General features: G+C 44.7%; 1 protein-coding gene across 1 annotated transcript; it reads right to left on the bottom strand.

Moving 5' to 3' along the window:
* Positions 1-8,510: 8,510 nt before the first annotated feature.
* On the bottom strand, positions 8,511-20,365 carry LOC138769672 (uncharacterized). Its single transcript, XM_069948281.1, has 4 exons — positions 20,337-20,365; positions 16,469-16,977; positions 12,341-12,511; positions 8,511-9,553 (listed from the first exon to the last, which is right to left on the bottom strand). The coding sequence occupies exons 2-4, from the start codon at positions 16,953-16,955 to the stop codon at positions 9,345-9,347; spliced, it is 867 nt and encodes a 288-aa protein (XP_069804382.1). The 5' UTR covers positions 16,956-16,977; positions 20,337-20,365; the 3' UTR covers positions 8,511-9,344.
* Between the last annotated feature and the right edge of the window lie 3,227 nt (positions 20,366-23,592).

Genomic DNA, 23,592 nt, shown 5'->3' with positions numbered 1-23,592 from the left:
ATACTGATCACACTATATACAGTATACTGCCTGTACCATATACAGCACCTACAGACATCTATCTACTGTATACTGATCACACTATATACAGTACCTGGATACTGATCCAACTAAATACAGCACCTAGAGACACAGTTCTATATACTGATCACACTATATACCTGGATACATCTATGTGCTATATGGAGCTAATATTATATACACTAACTGTCCACAACTCCTAGACACATCTACTGTATACAGCTTATATACTAATCGTACTATATACACCATGTAGAGCACCTAGAGACATCTATCTCCTGTATACAGATTACAAGATATCCATCTCCTGTATACAGATGACATTATATACACCACATACTGATCACACTATATATGACAGCTGAGCTTTTGCTTCAGTGTATTAGCCCACAGTTCTCCAGCACCATGTACACAGGCTACAGTACCTACAGACAACGATCACCTGATACAGATGACATGATATCCACCTCCTGTATACAGACTACATACACTATGAAAGCTGAGGCTTTGCAGCAGTGTGTCAGCAGCCTGCAGTCCTCCAGCACCATGAACACAGGATGCAACACCTAGAGACAGCGATCTCCTGTATACAGCTGACATACTGTATACCTCTCACACACTGAGGGCTGAGGCTTGGCTGCAGTGTGCCAGCAGGGAGAGGTGCTTAGGAAGTAAACAGGTACCTCCATTCATTGACAGCCGGCGGCCGTGTCCCGGTGGCGATCCCAGCAGCTTTCCGCTCCAGGCCCCGCTGAGGCTGGAAGCCGCCGGTCAATGTGCGCCACTGCTTCAGCCACCTGCATTGATTGGTGGAGCCAGGGCTATGATGGTCACATGATTTTCAACTCGCAGCAACTCCCCAGCAACCTATTGAGAGGCACTTTAGGTGAAGCGGGACACTGCATGCTGTTCCGGGACAGCGGGACGGCACCCCGAAATCGGGACCATCCCGCTGGATCCGGGACAGTTGGGAGCTATGGGATTATGTATAGAACAGCAGTGCACATACAACTTTTGCTGGTAGGAAAGAGCGACATTCACGGCAATGCACCACGCCCCCCGCCCCCCCCGCCCCATAGCCACAACCCCATATCCACATCACCTCTTATCATTATATAAGAAACAAATATTATCACCGCACCTTCACCACAATGACTAATACCCCATACCATTACTACATAACATCCACTATACAAAGACCAGTATCTCCCAACACACTGACCCATATGGAAGTAGATACAAATGGTGCACAGGCTCTTTACACTATATACGTGATTACAGTACAGCTACTTTCAGTGACTCACAGGGGGCATCTTCTCTGATCGGAATTGCTCAATTTTTCTTTTCTTCTCCATCTGCCCATCCATCATAAAGACAAACATTTTAGACTTTTTACTTTTGCAACATCCTCACCATCTATACAAAGTCTACAAAGTCCCTATCTATATTACTTCGAACTGTAACAGTGCTCACTCTATACCACCATGTAGTGTTTAGGCCCACTCTGGAGCCTCAAATAGTACTTAGGCCCCTCTATGCCCTCATATAGTGGATAAGCCACCTTTGAGTCTTCATATAGTAGTTAGACCCCTCTGTCTTCCCCATAAAGTAGTTAGGCCTCTCTGCCCCCTAGTAGGAAATCCTTCCCTCTCCCATGTAGCCACTGCCTTCTGGTAGTAACCCCCCCCCCCCTCCCATGCAGCCATTGCCCCCTGGTAGTAAGTCGTCCCCCCCCCCCCCCCATGTAGCCATTGCCCCCTGGTAGTAGCCCCCCATGTAGATTTTGCCCCCTGGTGGTAAGCCCTCCCCCCTCCCATGTAGCCATTGCTCCTTGGTAGTAATCCCCCTGCCCCTAGGGTAGCCACTGTTCCCTGGTAGTAGTTATTGTCCTCACTGTAATCCATATATTAACCTCTGCAGCTGGGCTCCTCTGTAATCCAGCGTTTCCTCTCCCTGCTCTGCGTGCACTAATAACGTCACTGGTGCGCCGGAGCTATGGGGGAGAGAGCGACCTCTTGTGGCCGGAGGCCAGTGTCACTGCTGACTGGTACAAGGAGAGAGGGCCCTGCCCATAAAGGCTTACAATCTACGGGATAGGTTAAGCAAGCAGAAAATTTAATCTATGGGAAAAAAATAAGAATATTGTTTAAAGTTCTGAAGTCTTTCTCCTGTTTTTTAATGGCTGTTGAAAAAGTCCAATCATTAAGAAACTCTGTATGCCATATAATACAGATTTGATTATATTTATGATCATTTTTGGCGGTAATTTTTGTTTCCAGCCAGCAGGTGGTGCTGCAGTTGCGTGGAAAAGATGCTCACTTCATGATGGCATGAACCTAACTTTTGGAAAAGATCATTTTTGTTGAATATAATTATGACATTTATAATCGGCATAGAGTAGAATCAATACCCCTTGTGCAGACATATCTATCTATCTATCTATCTATCTATCTATCTATCTATCTCCTATCTATCTATCTATCTATCTAGTCCGACAAAATCTTTAGCGGCACCACCACAGGCAATAAGTTCCGTGTGCCAGCGGAACGTACTTGACCGGAGTACTCAAATTAAATATCAACAGAATTTCCGCAGCACAACTCGTGTTGAAAAAACTTGTGTTATTTATTCCATATTAAAGTGCAAAGAAAACATGCGTGCAGCACAGCAAAAAAATCGAAGTACGATGCGACGTTTCGGTGACCTCCGTCTTGAAAAGGGTGACGGAGGTCACCGAAACGTCGCATCGTACTTCGATTTTTTTGCTGTGCTGCACGCATGTTTTCTTTGCACTTTAATATGGAATAAATAACACAAGTTTTTTCAACACGAGTTGTGCTGCGGAAATTCTGTTGATATCTATCTATCTATCTATCTATCGCATTGGCCTCTATGCATTTATCTGGTCATTTTAGGGAAAATGTTTTTGTGTACTTTACATGTAGCAAGCAGTGGTGGATTAAATGTACCCTGGGCCCCGGGCTGTCCACCCAACCTGCCCCCCCCCAGTCAATTCGCCCACATTATAATCCGCTACTGCCCCCTCCTCCACGCTGTCCCCAATAAACACTGCCTGCCTCCCCTCCCTGCTGGCACCAATAAACATAATGTTCGGACCCTTGCTGCTACCCCCAGTAAGCATTGCCCACCCCACCTCCACTGCCCCCAATAAACATATTGCCACTTGTTCCCCCGCTGTTGCCCCCAATAAATATATTGCCACCTCACCGGGTCCCCTGATGTTGCCCCCCCCCCCCCCCAAGGTCACAGCAGTACAGAGGATGTCAGGAGAAGAGGGTGCTGATCTTATAGGGGAGGTCGCAGGTTCCCACAGCACAGAGGATGTCAGGAGAGAAGGGTGCTGATCTTATAGGAGAGGTCACAGCAGCACAGAGGATGTCAGGAGAGGAGGGTGCTGGTCTATAGGGGAGGTCACAACAGCACAGAGGATGTCAGGAGAGGAGGGTGCTGATCTATAGGAGAGGTCCGAGCAACACAGAGGATGTCAGGAGAGGAGGGTGCTGATCTTATAGGGGAGGTCCCAGCAGCACAGAGGATGTCAGGAGAGGAGGGTGCTGATCTATAGGGGAGGTCCCAGCAGCACAGAGGATGTCAGGAGAAGAGGGTGCTGATCTATAGGGGAGGTCACAGCAGCACAGAGGATGTCAGGAGAAGAGGGTGCTGATCTACAGGAGAGGTCCGAGCAGCACAGAGGATGTCAGGAGAGGAGGGTGCTGATCTATAGGGGAGGTCCGAGCAGCACAGAGGATGTCAGGAGAGGAGGGTGCTGGTCTTATAGGGGAGGTCGCAGTGCCCAGCAGCACAGAGGATGTCAGGAGAGGAGGGTGCTGATCTATAGGGGAGGTCCCAGCAGCACAGAGGATGTCAGGAGAGGAGGCTGCTAATCCTATAGGAGATGGTCCCCCTCTTTCCCCCTTTATAGATGGTCCCCCTCTTTCCCCCCTTATAGATGGTCCCCCTCTTTCCCCCTTTATAGATGGTCCCCCTCTTTCCCCCCTTATAGATGGTCCCCCTCTTTCCCCCTCTATAGATGGTCCCCCTCTTTCCCCCTTATAGATGGTCCCCCTCTCCCCCCTCCCTTATTGATGGTCCCCCTCTGCCCCCCCTTATAGATGGTCCCCCTCTCCCCCTCCCTTATAGATGGTCCCTCTCTCCCCTCCCTTTATAGATGGTCCCCCTCTTTCCCCCTTTATAGATGGTCCCCCTCTTCTCCCCTTTATAGATGGTCCCCCTCTTTCCCCCCTTTATAGATGGTCCCCCCCCCTTCTCGCCTTTATAGATGGTCCCCCTCTTTCCCCCCTTTATAGATGGTCCCCCCTCTTCTCCCCTTTATAGATGGTCCCCCTCTTTCCCCCTCTATAGATGGTCCCCCTCTTTCCCCCTTATAGATGGTCCCCCTCTCCCCCCCCCCTTATAGATGGTCCCCCTCTCCCCCTCCCTTATAGATGGTCCCTCTCTCCCCTCCCTTTATAGATGGTCCCCCTCTTCTCCCCTTTATAGATGGTCCCCCTCTTCTCCCCTTTATATATGGTCCCCCTCTTTCCCTCCTTTATAGATGGTCCCCCCCTTCTCGCCTTTATAGATGGTCCCCCTCTTTCCCCCCTTTATAGATGGTCCCCCCCCTCTTCTCCCCTTTATAGATGGTCCCCCTCTTTCCCCCTTTATAGATGCCCCCCCCTCTTCTCCCCTTTATAGATGCCCCCCCCCCGTCAGTAAATAACACAAAAATAACAAAATACAACTCACCTACCCTGCATTCCCCCATGGATCCTCTCTCCTTCTGCAGTCTACGGCTGATGCGCGGCTGCCGGGGGTGTCCCGTCCTCTCCCCGTCAGCGCGCGCATGACACAGCTCCTAGTGCCGCCTGGGCCCTGACTTCCGGTACACAGAGCGTCTCTAACGTGCGCTCCCAGTACTGGAAGTCAGGGCACTAGGCGTACAGGGAGCTGTGTGATGCGCGCGCTGCCGGGGAGAGGACGGGACACCCCGGCAGCCGCGCATCAGCCGGAGGCAGCCGGAGACTCAATGCTTGCGGTCACAAGAGTGCAGTGGCGAGGGGAAGGGGGCCTCCCGTGCGGCATTATAATGTGGGCGGCGTGGCATGGGCCCCCCCGGAGCCTCGGACCCCGGGCGGCCACCCAAACCGCCCACATTATAATCCGCCACAAGTGATATGTCACTTACATAGAACTTGCATTCCCTAATTCAGGCTGTAGAGTATCCATGCATGCCTATGAGATGCAGCTTCAGCCTGTCTCCTTGTGATACGTTTCTCCCTGTCAGTTCTTACAAGCAGGCAGCACAGAGAGCTGCATCTGCATCTCAAAAGACAGACTAGACAATCTTTGCACAGCATATAGCAGAGACAGGTAGTGTGAGGCACTCATCACTAAATATATCACTGCCTTCCTGGTCTCTTAGATAGGGATAGCTGGGTTGTGAGGGAAGAGATTTGACAACTGCCACCAGGGATTTCATGTGATGATGTAATTGTGTAGTTCTCAGAAAGTAAGCCGCAAAAGAGATACTGACCTGACTGATTGTCTATACAGGAAAGCATGTATATGACTGGTGCTCTGCATAGGAATCATGTGATCCAGTGGCTGTAAGAAGAGTTAGAGCTACATGACAGAAAAATCCTGGAGCGTTGGGTTTTAAATATAGCCGAGAAGCATCAGTGTAAACCATGGGTGTGAGGTGCAGCCACAATTTCTCCAGGTCTGTATTATTTAGATTTGTAATTTACTTCTATTTAAAAATCTCAAGTTTTCCCATACATATCAGCTGCTGTATGTTCAGCAGGAAGTAGTGTATTCTTTCCAGTCTGACACAGTGCTCGCTGCTAACACCCCTGTCCAGATCAGTAGCAAATCCTAATAGAAAACCTAAAAAAAATATTTAGCTGGAGTACCCCTTTAAACTTTATTTATATACAAGGTGAGTTAAAAGTCTTGTGACACCCTTTTATTTCAGAAACAAAAGAGAAATAAAATGACATATTTAAATCCGCCAGCAAGTTATGGGTTATGAGGGGGCGTACTTTTAAGACTATGGGGGAGATATGTCAAACATGGTGCAAAGTGAAACTGGCTCAGTTGCCCCTAGCAACCAATCGGATTCCAACTTTCATTTTTCAAAAAAAATTGTGAGGAATGAAAGGTGGAATCTGATTGGTTGCTAGGGGCAACTGGGCCAATTTCACTTTACACCATGTTTGATAAATCTCCCCCTGACATGGCCACCATCTTGAAAGCCACCATATTGGATCAAGCACAAGTTTTTCCAGTATAAGGGTGCGTTCACACCTACAGGATCTGCAGCAGATCCGCAGCAGATTTGATGCTGTGTTCAGTTATTTAAATGAAATCTGCTGCAGAAAATCAGCTGCAGATCCTGTAGGTGTGAACGCACCATAAAGGTGGTCATGTAGTATAACAAAGAAGACAAGAAGTGTCGCAGAAATCGATTGACACATTGAGATTTTCAGTATGTCTGAAAAGTTATCAACAAGGAAAGTTTCAACAACAACCGGGAACGTCCCCAGACAAGAGAATTTCTGAGCAACTGAGTCTTCTTTAGGTTACAAACCCATTTGGCGGGTCTGCAGCGAGTCTCCATGCTGCGTTTTTGCAGCGAGACTCGCTGCAGATCCCGGCCCTATGCTTTTAATGGCAGACAAACACGCAGCAGGGATGTACATCCCTGCTGCGAGTTTGTCTGCAGCCCTCCCCATTAACCCCCCGGCCGCCGGAGCTGATACTTCACCTGATCCCAGCTCCGGCGGTTCCCGATGTCTTCAGCAAGCCGGAGCGGGGACCAGGTGAAGTATATGCTCCAGCCAGCTGCCCGCAGCCCCGGCCGCCCGATCGCCCCCCCGCAGCCCCGGCCGCCCGATTGCGCCCCCCCCCCCGGAGCACCGATCGCACGCCCCCCCCGCAGCACCGATCGCACGCCCCCCCGATTGAGCGGCCGGGGCTGCAGGGGGCGTGTAAGCGATCGGTGCTGTGGGGGGGGGGCGATCGGTGCTGCGGGGGGGCGATCGGGCGGCCGGGGCTGCGGGGGGGCGATTGGGTGGCCAAGGCTGCGGGCGGCTGGCTGGAGCATATACTTCACCTGGTTCCCGCTCCGGCTTGCTGAAGACATCGGGAACCGCCGGAGCCGGGATCAGGTGAAGTATCAGCTCCGGCGGCCGGGGGGTTAATGGGGTGGGCTGCAGACAAACTCGCAGCAGGGATGTACATCCCTGCTGCGTGTTTGTCTGCCATTAAAAGCATAGGGCCGGGATCTGCAGCGAGTCTCGCTGCAAAAACGCAGCATGGAGACTCGCTGCAGACCCGCCAAGTGGGTTTGTAACCTTAATATACTACTAGAAAGTTTCATAAGTCTTTTGAGAATATTCTGGATTTTGGTAAAATGTTGATATTCCAATAGCTTTCTACAGCATTGTTGTGAGGCTGATATAACTAATATAGAAGTAGAAATGCAGAGACTATACATAACGAGAGAGTAATGAAGTCCCTAGCTACACCTTGTCCTTGTTGTACCCACAGAAAGAATCCCAGGAGCTGCAACCAATGAGACATTGAAGAGCGAGTGAGAAGGAAGAACACGGTTTTAATGTTACAGAGTCAAAACAATGTTCACTTCATGAAAGGAGAAATCGGGATTGCAGCATATTCCAGAAAGATGCCATGCTATTACAGCTAGAAGATCACCTTTACATTTTACATTGTATATGTGCTGGTATAATGTATATGGAAGGTTGTGTTATTGTCACTACGTATTACTCAAAGGGAAAAACATGGCCACTTTCTTCCAGAGACAGCACCACTCTTATCTCCAGTTTGGGTGCAATTTTGCAACTCAGTTCCATTGAAGTGAATGGAGCTTAATTGCAAACCACACCTGACCTGGAGACAAGAGTCGTGTTGTCTCTGGATGAAAGTGGCCATGTTTTTGTAGTGCTGAATAACCCTTTTAAATAGGCACTTTAAATATATTGTAGAGACATAACAAAAACTTTTATTGGTCTTGTCGTTCAAATCTCGACCAGAAGTACGCGAATTTCACTCCCTGACTCGTGTCGATCTTCATCTTGCCGTTTCAATATAAGTCTATGGATCCACAGGATAAAGATTGACAGATGATTGACAGTGTGCTACTATACTCTTAGCCCTGGCCGATCAAAACTTTTGACATGTCCCTGTGACATGTTTTTTGCAATGACAGGTACAGGCAGCATGGAACACGGACAGGAGTAATCCTAGTTGGAACTTCCGCCAAGAGTCATTGGTTTGGACCTCCGTCCCTGACTGACAGATTTCTCCCTATTTAGGTATACCGCCCCAATGACTTGGAACCTAATGTAACTATGGGTAAAATATGTATTTTTTTTTTTAGAAAAAAAAATTTTTGAAAAAAAAAAATGAGGTTCTTAGCAGACAATTTGATCAAACTGAATGTACCAACTCACCACATTAATATGTAAAAATATGTAATTCCCTTATTGTAAACATGAATGCACAAATGTAATTCCTCACAAGTCAGGAAACATGGCTACAGTCTTCTCTATTCCCAAGATTCTTTCATGGGATCTGGTCATGTCTCCATAGCTCTTTCTTTTTATATATGTAGGCCACCCTTAATCTGCGCACCTCTCAACAAGAACAACTCCACCAATGTCCATGGGCTGGTACTACATCTCTATTTAAGTGAATGGAGTTGAGTACAATATTAGACAGAGCCTTTGGGACAAGAATTGTTCTAGAGAAAAAAATAAAAAAAAACTATGCATAAATCACAGAAACGCAGAAAAGCTTGTGCCAAGAAACAGTGGAGTAGTTGCCCCCTAGCAACCAATCAGATTCCAGCTTTCATTTTTGAATATAAATTAAAGCTGGAATCTGATTGGATGCCATGGGCAACTGCTCTACTCTCCCCCCCGCCTCCTGCCTACAAGCACCATAAGCATCAATGATCCTGATCTTCAGACTCACAGTCCGGCCGATACTAGCAGCCAGTCTACCAGAATAGTATTTCCAGGCCTTCACCATTATATATAAGTGCACACTGGTCAGGACTTCTTATATATTAGTATTTATAAGCTATATACATCTGTTTCCTTATATGATAGTAAAGACGGACATGTACAGTAAATGCATAGAATTCCGGGAGCTGTAGAAACGATAAACATCCTAATAAACTTCACATTGATCGGGTCGGGATGAATGGGTTTACTTTCCCAAAATAGTCAAATCCTATTATAAACTTTCTAAACGTGTAACTTTAGCCCAGCAAGAAATTATGAGAGCCTAATGGAGCCCATCTGGAGAATCTGATGGAGATGTTCGTTCGATGACGTGCCCTTTGGGACTTCTACCTTGTAGTCTTCTTTAGTTTCATAGGTTTCTGGATTATAACATTTGTGTTGTGGCGTGGGAGCTGGAGTCAGCTCTGTATCTCTGAAGGAAAAGAAGTCCAGATGGTCTACGGGAGTGTCCAGGTGCAGCACTGTCCAGAACAAGCACAGAAATCAGAAATCAAGAAAACGAAACCGTAATATTCATTCAAGTACTGCTAACATGTCATAGAGACGTGTAAAACGTTTGATCGCTTCCTTCCTTGGCTCACCGCTTTCTGTCCTTCTGCAGGAGACAGTAGTCCATAGTAAGTCTATGGAGCCCTTTGCCTACAGCAAGATGAGGGGAGCTGGGATCTGGGATGGATCTCCTAAGGCTGCTGGGTCACAGTCGCTGCCGCTTTAAGGTCACATTGCAAACCCATTTACTTACCTTAGGGGCCCCATGGTAATTTTAGAAGAAACATAGAAGATTGTCGGCAGAAAAAGATCACTGGGTCCATCGAGTCTGCCCTTTTAGTATTTTCTTTCTTATTATGTTAGGATAGATGTATGTTTATCCCAGGCACTACCTCTGCTGGTAGTTTGTTCTAGGTATCTACTACTCTTTCAGTAAAATTATATTTTCTCACATTGCTTCTGATCTTTTCCCCAACTAACCTCTCACTGTGTCCTCTTGTTCTTAAACTCAGTTTTTTACTAAAAACACTCCCCTCTGGAACCTTATTTTAGGCTGTGTAACCACTGTCACAGTCAATATCGCCCTTACACATGGTACTACCAGCTGAGGCTAATGTGTGTGCTACTGAGGTTTGTAGCACCACAGCAAGTCCAGGTTTCAGCTGTAAGAATCACATATGGTAGCCTCAGCCTTAGCGTCATTTGTAAGAGCACCCTATAACTGCCCCCAGTCTTGTTGGATGACAGAGAAGACTTATCCAATGCCTTGCCATTGGAAAGGTAATGCACAGGGAGAGATTTACTATATAGACTATCCATGTGGCTGCTATGGGACTCTGTGAGAAAGGGAGCCCAGCCCTTGGTAGCAATACTCTAAACAGGCCTAGTAATGATAGAAAAGAAAGATATTGGAAAGAAGATATGGGCAGGCACTACCATGGTTTTGAGGGTTGACTGGTGTTCACCAGCAATATTCAATTTTTGGTAAAGAGCCCGTGATTTTTCCAATAGATATAACTGTATGAGCTTAAAAGACTATATCCCTCAATGGAACCCCAAACATTGCCTTTAACGTGCTATAAAAGTCATGCTATAAAATCTAATTTTTATATTTAAATAAACTAATGCCCTGGCCAGACTATGGAAAAACAAGGAGTTCTAATACTTATATTGGTAATAACCTGAGGACACTGGGTATGCATATGACTGCAGCCTACTATCATTATTTTACACTACGCTGAAGGAATATTATTAACCTTTGTTATCACATGTCTCTATATGGCCGTTAATAGCCGCAGCTCATTAAATCCTTGGATGTTTAGAGTTCACCATGGTTTATCGGAGTGGGTTAGAGGCCAGGAGTTAGCCTGTATTTGATTTAGAGTGACACTTACTGATAACAACAATGGGGAGTAAGTTGTTACCATAAAATCTTGTTATTTCGGTCTTTTGGTCCTTGGATTAGCTGTGTTCCCATTCCAGGCAGAGAACGCAGTGTTCACAATTAGTTAATTGGTAGAAATGATTTGCTACTGGATCCTAAGCAGTATGGCGGCCTATCTGGCAATATGGCAGCCTACCGGGCAATATGACAGCCTACCTATCCAAACCAAGGTGCAAGAGGTTCCTGGTTTCTGTAGGCTACATGAATTCAGTAAATCAGTAAATTCAGTAAATTCAGTGATCGACCTAAATAGTTGTGAAAAATTGTTTGCTAAAATAGTGTTCAGCAGCCAGATATTGCAAAGCTACAACTCCCATTATGCCAGGCAAGCCAAAGCCTTTTAAGTTTAAATGAAGAGAGACATTGTTCTTTCTGCCTGTTGTGAAGGATGATCAATATACACAAACTCATGCAAGACTGGGTTCACGCTGCATTTTTGCTATTTTTTTTTTTATTTTTTCAAAAAATGGATGGAAAAAAAATGGTGCATTTGTGTGTATCCGTTTGGATCCGTTTCTCCATTGAATTCCATTATAAAAAAAATATGGATCAAAACAGATCAGTTTTTTTAACGGACACAAAAATGAAAAATTTAATTACATTAAAAAAACCTGATCCATTATCCATTTTTTTATATTGGAAGTCAATGGAAAAACACAAATGGTGGATTGCAAAAACTCAGTGTGAACCCAGCCTTAGGTAGGTGCTTTTTTTAAAATGTTACTTAATAGGAATCTGTAATCATAAGTCAAAAGGGTAATTCCCAATGGCTTTTTCTCATCCAACCAGCCTTGACTGACAGATGGCTCCCCGTTTGGATATAGCGAAAGATCTATCAATCAAATCAGGAAGGGCAGGCAGTGTCCACCGGTAACCACCCCACAGACTTGTGGTTCAGGCTTCATGAAAGTGATAAGTTCCATTTAAAATATCTTCAAACAGCAAATGAGATCTTTAGGAGCTGTATTTATCTGTACTATATAGATGGTAGGGTTCACTAATAACAACTTAATCGAATATTTTCTGTATGTTCTGTAGCTTATATAGTGACAACCTATCCTGCAGCAGTAGGCAGAGATTGCCATAAGTCATTGTTCCTTATAGGGTTGACAATCTAATTTCCCTATATCACATATACACACGAGGGGCAATATCACAGGAAGTCAGGTAACCTACCAATATGCTTTTTGAATGTGGGAGGAAACCAAAGATCCCAGTGGAAACATGAGGAAAACCTTGGCCTAAGTGCTGCGGGGCAGTAAAGCTAACCACTCAGGGTTTATAAAAAAAAAAAAAGAATAGTGCACCCCCATACCTGGGTCCTCAAAGCCTTCTCCATAGAGTTTATGGTGGGAAAACATTTCTTCTTTGTGTTGTCGAATGTAGATACAATAGATAAGAATGAGCAGAAAGGCAAGTACCCCCGCCATACCAAGGAACAACGCAAGCAGTTTGTGGCTTCCAAAGAATGTCGGCTCCATTAGATCTGAAACAAAACATTGGCAAAAGAGACAAGTTTGGTCAGCTCTCCTAAAACACCATTCACACTAGGCAGGAACATGTGGCTATGGCTGAAATTGCAAACACACAAAAACACAAAAAAATGCAACAGCTCACCGTAATGGCAAGATACAGACCCAATACAGATATGAAACTCGCTAAAAGCAGTGCCCCCAACTGCTAAAAAAAAAATCTCCATAAAAATAATGAGGCTCTTGGTTACCATTTGCAAATAGTGTAAACCACTCCACCATCATAAGGTGGCCCCATGGCAGGATGGACCTACACTGTTCTATGGCCAGCCCATGGCATATAGTAAGCTTATGCTCTGGACATGCAGGATCTAACTAATATTAGCAAAAATATTAATAGGTGGTTGTTATTACTATATTTGCTAGTATTAGTTGGATTCTGCATGTCCAGAGCATAAGCTTATTATATGCAAAGGAGAGGCCAAAGTACAGTGTAGGTTCATTCCAGCATGAGGCCACCTTATCATATTGGGATGATTTACAAGTCTTAACATTCTTTAATACATTAAACCTACATATAACATCAAGGAACTCTAATGCCTCATGTATTCAGCCATAGTATGGATCTACGGTACTGTATGCTTGATTGCAATAGATTTAAAGTACACTGATTTTATAAAGAGTACCATGTTTTACTGTATGCTGGATTACTTTAAAGTGTACCTGTTGTTATAAAATGCAGATGTGTAATCAGCCGATTACAGGACCAGAAGTCCAATCCACACCAGGTATAATAAGCGCAGGAGTACTCAAATTTGCACACGGTGGTGTAACCAGGGATCATCCAGAGGTAGATGACGTAGTAAACATATACTCTTTTATTGTTGTTATAAAAAACTTTTGACATGTCGCGTGTACGTTGGGGGAAGTATGTACCGTAATCCCTTGTACCTACAGGTTGCTGTTCCACTTTTTGTTTTTTGTCTATAATTTAGCCACATGTGGTGTGCAACCTACAGTGTGAACAGAGACATTGGATGCTGCCAATTTCCCACTCTCTGCTCTGAATTAAAAAAAAAAGAGTCTGACTTATAATGGGCTCTTATGGAGCTCAACTCTTTTTATTTTTTTAACTCGGAGCGGGGAGAGGATGTGCTGCAGCGTGTTCTCTCCCCGCTCTATCTCCCGATTGGTACAGGAGCACTGAGCACACTAATGACAGGCACACTTTAAGAAGAGAAGATGGTGGCACACAAAGATACCACACAGCCCGGATGATCCTTAGATCGTTAGATCCGGGTGGCCCATAGCAGATAGCAGTGGTCTGCTGCCGCTACTCCTATTGCATGGATTGGTTGCCAGCCAGTATTGTTACATACATCCCTTTAAACCTGCTATTGTTGAGTATCTATACTGACTCTAAACACTGAATCAGCATTGTTTATTGCATTTAGTTTCCTCCATATTTCAGTGATAAAGCACTGGTTCTATTAGATAAGGGTGGTCGGGGAGAGGTTGGTGGTCACTATTTATTTCTGAACTGGAAAAGTCCATTGTGTGGGGGAGATCTGTGCTATTCTCTTCCTGGATGCTGGATGCTTGTATATGAGCAGCAGTGTAATATGAAGATACCCTGTGTAATATAGAGAAGGAGGAAAAGACATAAGTAGTGTAGCAGGAACCTCTGTCCTCAATGTGATATTTTCTCTTTGAGAGGAAGATAGTGTTTTTCTTCAGTGTGCTGTGGCTGCAGCAGTCTGTGTGTGTGCACTATGGCTTCAGCAGGCTGCGTGTCTGTGTGTGCTATGGCTGTAGTAGGCTGTGTGTGTGTGTGTGTGTGTGTGTGTGCGCTATGGCTGCAGTAGGCTGTGTGTGTGTACTATGGCTGTAGCAGGCTGTGTGTGCTATGGCTGCAGCAGGCTGTGTGTGTGCATGCTATGGCTGCAGCAGGCTGTGTGTGTGCGCTATGGCTGCAGTAGGCTGCATGTGTGTGTACTATGGCTGTAGCAGGCTGTGTGTGTGCGCTATGGCTGCAGCAGGCTGTGTGTGTCTGTCTGTGTGGGCTATGGCTGCAGTAGGCTGTGTGTGTGCACTATGGCTGCAGTAGGCTGCGTGTGTGTGTACTATGGCTGTAGCAGGCTGTGTGTGTGCGCTATGGCTGCAGCAGGCCGTGTGTGTCTGTCTGTGTGGGCTATGGCTGCAGTAGGCTGTGTGTGTGCACTATGGCTGCAGTAGGCTGCGTGTGTGTGTACTATGGCTGCAGCAGGCTGTGTGTGTGTGTGCTATGGCTGCATCAAGCTGTGTATGTGTGCTATGGCTGCAGCAGGCTGTGTATGTGCGCTGTGGCTGCAGTAGGTTGTATGTATGTGTGCTATGGCTGCAGCAGGCTGTGTGTGTCTGTCTGTGTGCGCTATGACTGCAGTAGGCCGTGTGTGTTTGCGCTATGGCTGCAGTAGGCTGAATGTGTGCGCCATGGCTGCAGCAGGCTGTGTGTGTGTGTGTGTGTGTGCGCGCTATGCCTGCAGCAGGCTGTGTGTGTGTGTGTGTGTGCTATGGCTGCAGCAGGCTGTGTGAGTGTGTGTTAGAGAGAAAGAGGCAGAAAATAAAGGGGTATTCTTGGCAATGCTGAAAAATCCAGGGGGGATAGGAGTGGTGGGATCATAATAAAGAAGTCCTTTATATCCACCCTCATGCCCCTGCAGTTCAGAACAAGGGCTCATAGTCCCCCGCTGGTCTCCCAATCCTGTGATGCCATGGCCCCACTCAGAAATACCCACTCAATCCCACCCACCCAATCAGTGAGTGAGGCGGGACACAGCTGCAGTCACTGACTGGCTGACGAGTTCCTGTGATGCCGCTGACAGAGAGCTGATAAATCTGGGCCTATGGCTGACCTCTACTGTATATCACTATGGCTAACCTCTATAACAAATGAAAATCTGCTTTACATCTTTGCCTTATTCACCCCAGGATCATGTAGGACATTAGGATGAAGCTGCTGAGCCAGATCCACTGTATATCAGTGTGATAAATAACTCCCCTGGTGTCTGATTGGCCATTTATGAAGGAGCTGGAGTCGCAGTCTGGAGTCAGAGTCGGTCCCTGATAAAATTCAGGAGTCAGAGCTGCGGCTTACCGACTCCACAGCCCGGCTTGGAGGGATTGTAAAGGCACTTTCACATGTTCAGTGAAAGCAGTACGTCCCCAAAAGATATCCAATGGACCAGATTGATGAACCTCCAGGTATCATACATCATTACTGACACAGCCAGGCAGCTGTATCAGTACAGTCCTGCGGTGCTTCTGGCATCCCTGAGGAAGTCTGAGTGTTCAGAGGGAACACGTGGGGCTCTCTGGACGGCACCCCAGTCTATCCCTGCCATCTTTCTTTGGTGATATACAGCCTTGGTCATCTTTTTTATAGATATTTTCCTGCTTTCTTCTTATTATTTATTTTGATTGCATATCTTGCCATTTGTATTTTCTCTATTTTTGCTAATTTGGTGACCTGCTTTGTATTTTTATCTCCTTATATATCTATTTATGTGACAGGAATACTACATACTGTTTATGGGGTTGCATTAGATCACATGAGAGTTTTGGGATTTTAAAGTGGTTTTATTGGGATTTTTTCTTTTTGTATTGTGTACCTGAGGAAATAAAGTACTTTTATATTTTCAATATTTGGTGTGCCAGTTTTGCCATTATAGTACATGTCTCCTATATTTCTTATGTCTAGCTTTTTTTATGTACGGGCACTGTGCACCCAACCTTTTATTATTGAGAGCTGTGTATGTCCTATCCCTTTAGCTTGTCTATGGGAGAGCTTGTGCGCCTCCGCTGCCACCGCTCTCCGCTCAGAGAATTGACTAAAGTACTAAATTTACATCTAAGAAGCAAGAATATGAAGAGTTAAGACAAATATCCCCAATAGCTAATAGCAATACATGTGGAAAATTATGGTTTCTTACCGTTTTCCATATAATCACACCCTTGAGAAAACTGACAAATAACATAGTTTGGGAAATGTATGAAAGGCCACCAAAGAGTTGAATTGTAAAGGTTTCCAAATGTCCGATTCCCAGTAGATGTCAGATTCGTTATGGTCGATGGATGATCTTCATCTTCAACTATGAAATCAAAGCTAGGGTCAACATCCTCACTGGAATCTGGCAAGGTCTTTGGTTCTTTATCTTTGAGGCCTAATTCAGGGAGGTTTGACCCATGAGGAGGGTCTTTTGCTGAGGTAGCCCCACTGGGGATGAGGTGTCTGGTTTGGGTTGCACTATTCTGTTCTGGATTAACATGGTCAAGCTCAGGTGAAGAGTTAGATTGATCAAGCCAAAGGGTGTCTTCGTACGCAGGTAGTAGTTGTACAGGTAATTGTGTAAAGCACACTCTGGTGTAGCAGGATATTAGGTATAGACATGAGATGCAATAGGTCCATTTGGATCCCATTATGTTTCTGGTGTTCGTTGTTCTAAATAAAAACATAGAGTAGGTTATGCTCTAAACAAGTGTATGGCAAATACTAGCACTGTAATGAAAAGCACTCTTTTAGATTAGCAGACCTTCCAGAGAAGACAGCCATACAATATATACCATAAAAAGGAAATTAGACATAACAATTGGTTTAACAGGTTTTTGTCCGCCTGCCGGCACCTCTGGTACATATGCTGAGGGCAATGTCCTGCTATTCTTACTGGAGCCATTCAATGGAACTGAGCTGCAATACCAAACTGAGACAATAGGGCGCTATTTTCTGAAAGAAAGCAACTATGTTTGCCTAATTCTATATACAGTAACCCTTTAAGGTGAATTTATTAATTATCCTATATTTGCTTAATTACTAGATTCAATAATAATCTCCACTGATGGCCCAAAAATTTTAAGATGCAAAACAAGAGTTTTTCACTGATCTCCTTGAGTTCAGTGATTACTGTGTTTTGTTGGTTGATTTGTCATTGCCCCAACTAGCCAGAATCCTGCTTCACACTGATGAGGGGCAAATATCCCAAAACAGCTGTCTGTGGATAGATGCCTGCCTTGGTAACACTTGTCATGTCACAATACTCGCCAAAGAGTTAGAGTTTGACACAAAAGGGGCCACCATGTTGTTCCCCTATTTATGTTCCAATACTCGCAACCGAGTGGGACTTAAGGGGTTACCTATCATAGAGGCACCCCAGGGCAACAGGCTAGATATATCTGGCTATTCCAGTGTTTTGAGACTCGCCACAAAGGCTCCACGGACTCCTTTTTTGCATATTTCGATTCAATAAGACCATTGGAAATGGCTTTGATACCATACCCTTCAGTCATATGAAGGCCCTGGTGCAAACGACGTGGTTGTGATTGTGAATGCACATGGACTCACTGTAGCATGGCAATAGAAAGCTTGGACAGGAGTACATCTATAGAGGGTGGAAAGATGTGTCACCTTGAACCTGGTACCCAAAGGAGGCCAAAGGTCCCTCCGCTACATAAGACACCACTATAGTGCCGGTACTGGACTGTAAATCGCAGGTAAAGTAGGTAGGTGGGGGCTATGCACACTACATGCACATCATTCCACACAGAGATTGTTATACCTCTACAGTACCATGACTGCGCCAATTTTTATTTTTGCATGTTTGCTTTTTCCTTCTCACATTCCTCATCTCCTTTCCTCCTCACCTTCTAAGAGCTAGTTACCATATTGCATTCTTTTTTCCAATTTCACCAATTTTCATAAATAATATTTTGGGGGTTCCGTCATACATCTTATGGTAGATTAAAAGGCGCCGTTACAAAGTACACTTGTTTCTGAAAAAACAAGCCCTTACATGGCCCTGCCCTGCTCCATAACAGAATATGCACTCTGGACATACCTGTATGCCCAGGATCGTCTGGTGACAGGCAGCCAGGGCATATAGGTACAGTACATTCAGTGCTGTCTAGGGGTTAATGTGTTTTTTCAACCGTAAAGGAGTACGTCTGCGAAAATCTTTTTCTTTAAAAACAACTAATTTCAGAATGTTATATAGATTTGTAATTTACTTCTATTTAAAAATCTCAAGTCTTCCCATACTTATCAGCTGCTTTATGTCCTGCAGGAAGTGGTGTTTCTTTTCACTCTGACACAGTGCTCTCTGCTACCTCCTCTATCCGAGACAGGAACTGCTCAGAGCAGCAGCAAATCCCCAAAGAAATCCTCTCCTGCTCTGGACAGTTCCTGTCTCGGACAGAGATGTCAGCGGAGAGCACTGTGTCAGACTGGAAAGAAAACACAACTTCCTGCAGGGCATACAGCAGCTGATAAGTATAGGGAGACTTGAGATTTTTAAACAGAAGTAAATTACAAATCTATGTAACTTTCTCCAGCGAAAAAGATTTTCGCTGGAGAACCCCTTTAATAACAACTTAACTATGTATTTTATGCTGGAGATTATATATATATATACATACAGTAATAAAAAAAAAAAAAAAAAACTCTACATACAGTACATATTGCTTATTGAGTTGAGTCATAGTCATATATATTATGGCCTCATGCAAATCTGTGGACGTCGTCTTATGGCTCTGTACAACTCAGAGACAGTGGGCTACAATAATTTGGTAGTGTACCGGTAAGAAATTATAAAATACTATAAAGCACAGTGTCTTGATGATATAGGGTTAAGGAGAAATAACGCCACGTTTAATGCTTCCCTACAAATGAGAGTTAATATATCTTAAAGCTGATTCAATCTACCAGGAATTAAAGCGACATCTGTTCCATTTCCCCTGACAGCTCGCTTGTTGTTCACGGCTTCTTCTCTCTTAGGCTTTTCCAGTGACTTCTCTTGTTTTGTATCATTTGTACAGTCAACAAATACATTAATATACATCCGCAAGTGATGACATAGTCCCAATATAATAGAGCTAATGTCAAGTACACAATCCCATGCTAGTAGATTCTCTCTTTCAGATTAATATAGGCAGGTGAATAGGCAGGTTCAATCTCTGTATATTAGTTAGGCCCTCTAGTGTGAATGAATAAAGGGATTATTCAAGGTTTGGAAAAAACATTAGTTAATTTGTACGCAAACAGCGCCACTGTTGTCCTAAGTTTTAGGGTGCAATTGCAGCTAAATTCTATTGAAGTGAACAGAGGACAGATGCGACAATCCTAGATAACTCCTTTAAGGTTGCGTTCACACCTACAGGATCTGCAGCAGATTTGATGCTGTGTTCAGTTATTTCAATGAAATCTGCTGCAGAAAATCAGCTGCAGATCCTGTAGGTGTGAACGCACCATAAAGGAGTACTCTGGCAAAAAAAAAAAATTTCAAATTAACTGGTGCCAGAAAGTTGTATAAATTTGTAAATTTACTTCTTTTTAAAAATACCAAACTTTCAATTACTTATCAGCTGCATTATGTTCTGCAGAAAGTTGAGTTTTCCTTCCAGCCTGACACAGTGCTCTGTGCTACCACCTCTGCCCATATCAGGAACTGTCCAGAGCAGTAGCAAATTCCCATAGAAAAACTCCTATTCTGGACAGTTCCTGTCATGAACAGATGTGACAGCAGAGAGCAATGTGTCAGACAGGAAAGAATACACCACTTCCTGCAGGACATACAGCAGCTGATAAGTACTAGAAGACTTAGGGTGCCTTCACACACACCGGATCCAGAGCAGATCTGATGGTGCAGATTTGATGCTTTGTTCAGCGCTGCGAACTCGCAGCTAAATACGCAGCAAATCCCTCCCCTGTGAATTGCAATGTGATTACATACTGGCTGCGGGATTGTCATTCCGCTGCCAGTATGTAAGTGCCGGCCCCATTAACCCCCACCGCTCCAAATAATACATTACCCGCACCACAATCCAGTCACGTCTGAGGCTCCGGGAGGTCCCGCACAGCCAATCAGTGATTGTGGCGAGGCCGTGCACTGATTGGCTGCACGGGAGGCGGGAGCCTCAGACCGGATCGTGGTGCCGGTAATGTATTATTCGGAGCAGCGGGGGTTAATGGGGCCGGCACTTACATACTGGCAGCGGGATGACAATCCAGCAGCCAGTATGTAATCACATTGCAATTCACAGGGGAGGGATCCCCTGCTGATTTAGCTGCGAGTTTGCAGCGTTAAATCCGCTGCGGATACGCCCGTGTGAATTTACCCTTAAGATTTTTAAGATTTTTAACATGTGACACTCCAAAGGCTCATGGAGATGCAGTGTGGTCAGGCTGCTTCTATCCGTTATGCCCCATTCACACCATATTTTTGCATCCTGTTATATATTGGGGGAGATTTATCAAACATGGTGTAAAGTGAAACTGGCTCAGTTGCCCCTAGCAACCAATCAGATTCCACCTTTCATTTTCCAAAGAGTCTGTGAGGAATGAAAGGTGGAATCTGATTGGCTGCTAGGGGCAACTGGGCCAGTTTCACTTTACACCATGTTTGATAATTCTCCCCCATTGTTTTGCTTTGTCTTTAGCGCATTATGGTCTTTTTTGGGGGGACCAATTGGATGTTGGATTTTACCTGAAAATATCTATTTGCGTTTCATCCTGCAGATAACTGTCACGTCTACAAGTCATTAAACTCACATACTAAATCAATGAACACATTATTGGAATAGATTTATTTCAAGAGATTGCTATAATTCCTCTGAGCCATGGGTCTCCAAACTGCGGCCCTCCAGCTGTTGTGAAACTACAACTCCCATCATGCCTGGACAGCTAAAGCTTTGGATTTGGCTGTCCAGGCATGATGGGAAATGTAGTTTTGCAACAGCTGGAGGGCCGCAGTTTGGAGACCCATGCACGGTCAGTGATAATAAGAGGAGACCAATACCTTCTAGATGTGTCAGCAGTGAGGAGCGCATTCAGGGTGTATTGAACCAAGGGTAAATAGGGAAATTGCCCCATGTTTACCACCAACCCCCTCTGTAGAGAAGTGCGGCCTCCACTGATTTTTAATCCTCTCCGGAGATCACATTGTCCTAATCTTAAAAAAAAAAAAAAAAAAAAAAAAAACCACACACTTGTCCATAGGTTGTGTGTGACATTACAGCTCAAACCTATTCACTTTAATAACACTAAGACAGGTGTGGCACTACTTTTGGATGAAAGCAAGAGTGTTTTCCTGTGCAAACCCATTAAAGGGAAACCTCCTGCAACTTTTTTTCTTTCAAATCAACTGGTAACAGAAAGTTATATAGATTTGTAATTTTCTTGCCTTCCAGTACTTATCAGCTGCTGTATGTCCTGCAGGAAGTAGTGTATCCTTTCCAGTGTAACACAGTGCTCTCTACTGCCATCTCTGTCCATATTAGAAACTGTCCAAAGCAGGAGAAAATCCCCATAGAAAACCTCTCCTGCTCTGGACAGTTGCTTAAATGAGAGCAATGTGACTGGGAAGAATACACCTGGTCCTACAGGGCATACAGCAGCTGATAAGGTACTTTGTCGGAGTTCCCTTTTAAGGCTATGCTCACTTTTTCTAGTGAGAATCTTTTCAAAATGGCAGCCACAACCCTAAATACTACCAGCACCTCATTGAGGCAGCAGTTGTATCCTAGCACTAATAGAGTTCCTCTGCTAAGACACAGGTATGATAAAGGTACATGTTACCATGGAGCCCTATTACAGACTTCGCATTGGTTACGACTCTATGGCAGATGCATCCTTGCTAAAAGGTAGAGCCAGTGAGGTAAAGGCTATAAATCACACTTACCCAGTTATGTCGCTTGCTGTCAGATCTTGCCTAGTGCAGGTACTGAGAGCTCAGCAGATATGCAGGTGTTCTTACCTGTCACCTCTCCCAGGCACCGCAGATCTGCCTGTATCTGTTGTGGATACCAGCATCCTGGATGCATTGTCCCAGGAGCACGGAGCAGAGAGGCAAACGGTGGCGGCTGTGCACAATATATCAGCTAGATTAGGTCATATCCAATACCTCCTCATTCATTTATTCTGCATATAGGAGCCTACTTCTGCATTATAATAATCACGTACCCTCATGGTGCATTTACACGGAACGATTATTCAAATTGTCATAATAACAATCGCATTTGAGCGATAATCGGCTCGCATAAACACAGCGAATGATCAAGCCACGAGCGAGAAATTATTCATTGTGAACTTTTACCATGTTTTCAAATAGTCATTGGTCGTTCACTAAAAATTTGCAGATCGCCTCGTGTAAACAGTCTTTGAAAGATTCACCCTGATTGGGAGATGGAATGATTTTTCTAACGATTTATCTAAAAGCTGATTATAAAAACCAAGTAGTTGCTTCAAAATCATTAAAACTATTGATTAGGCGAATTATCCCTTCGTGTAAACGGACCATTATCCTTTTCCATTATACTCCAATAAAAACTCACGAATAGCACCAATGCGTTCAGTCCTATGTATAGAAGGGAGAGCAAAGTTGTCTTTCATTTAACGGCCGAGTTACCTGGTGACTCCATTCATACCGTATGCACCAATTAAACAGGACTCAATGCAGCTGATCTGGCTATTAAGCCCTGTTAAAATGTGAGTATATGGCATGAACAGAGTCACTAATTAACAGCCCCTATTACACTGGGCGACAGAGGAGCAAACTAGTGCTGTCCCCCGCTCGCTGCTGGCACCATTACACGCGGCCGCAGCGAGCAGGTAAGTGCAGGGGACATCAGCCGAATGCGCCCAATAAATCGTTCCGTGTAATAGGGCCTTTAACCATTAAAATGAAAAAATAAAAATAAAAAACTGAGATTTCCCTGTGCAGCCTAAAGGCCAGAGCCCCTGAAAGAATGAGAGGTGGCAAGGTGATACACCAGTCATTCCCCCACAATGTTTTTCCAAATAAACACTGAGAAGTATCTACAGTATGTGATAGACAGAGTCCTATTGAAGCCACATGACAGTGCCGCCATGCAGCTATCATAATGGACAGGGCATGCGCGCACACACACGCTTTATGAGGTCTATAAGAGATGTAACAAAATAACAGTATAGCTGAATGCTATAGAAATAGTCATATGGAGACTTATTAGCTATATCATACTCAGGTCCGCAAGGAAGGGAGACAAAACAAATGATCTCTTAGCTGATGGCTTCTTGCAAAGTTAAAAA

This window comes from Dendropsophus ebraccatus, chromosome 12 (genome assembly GCF_027789765.1).
Source record: "Dendropsophus ebraccatus isolate aDenEbr1 chromosome 12, aDenEbr1.pat, whole genome shotgun sequence".
NCBI lineage: Eukaryota > Metazoa > Chordata > Amphibia > Anura > Hylidae > Dendropsophus > Dendropsophus ebraccatus.
This window is presented reverse-complemented; position numbering and strand designations above follow the sequence as displayed.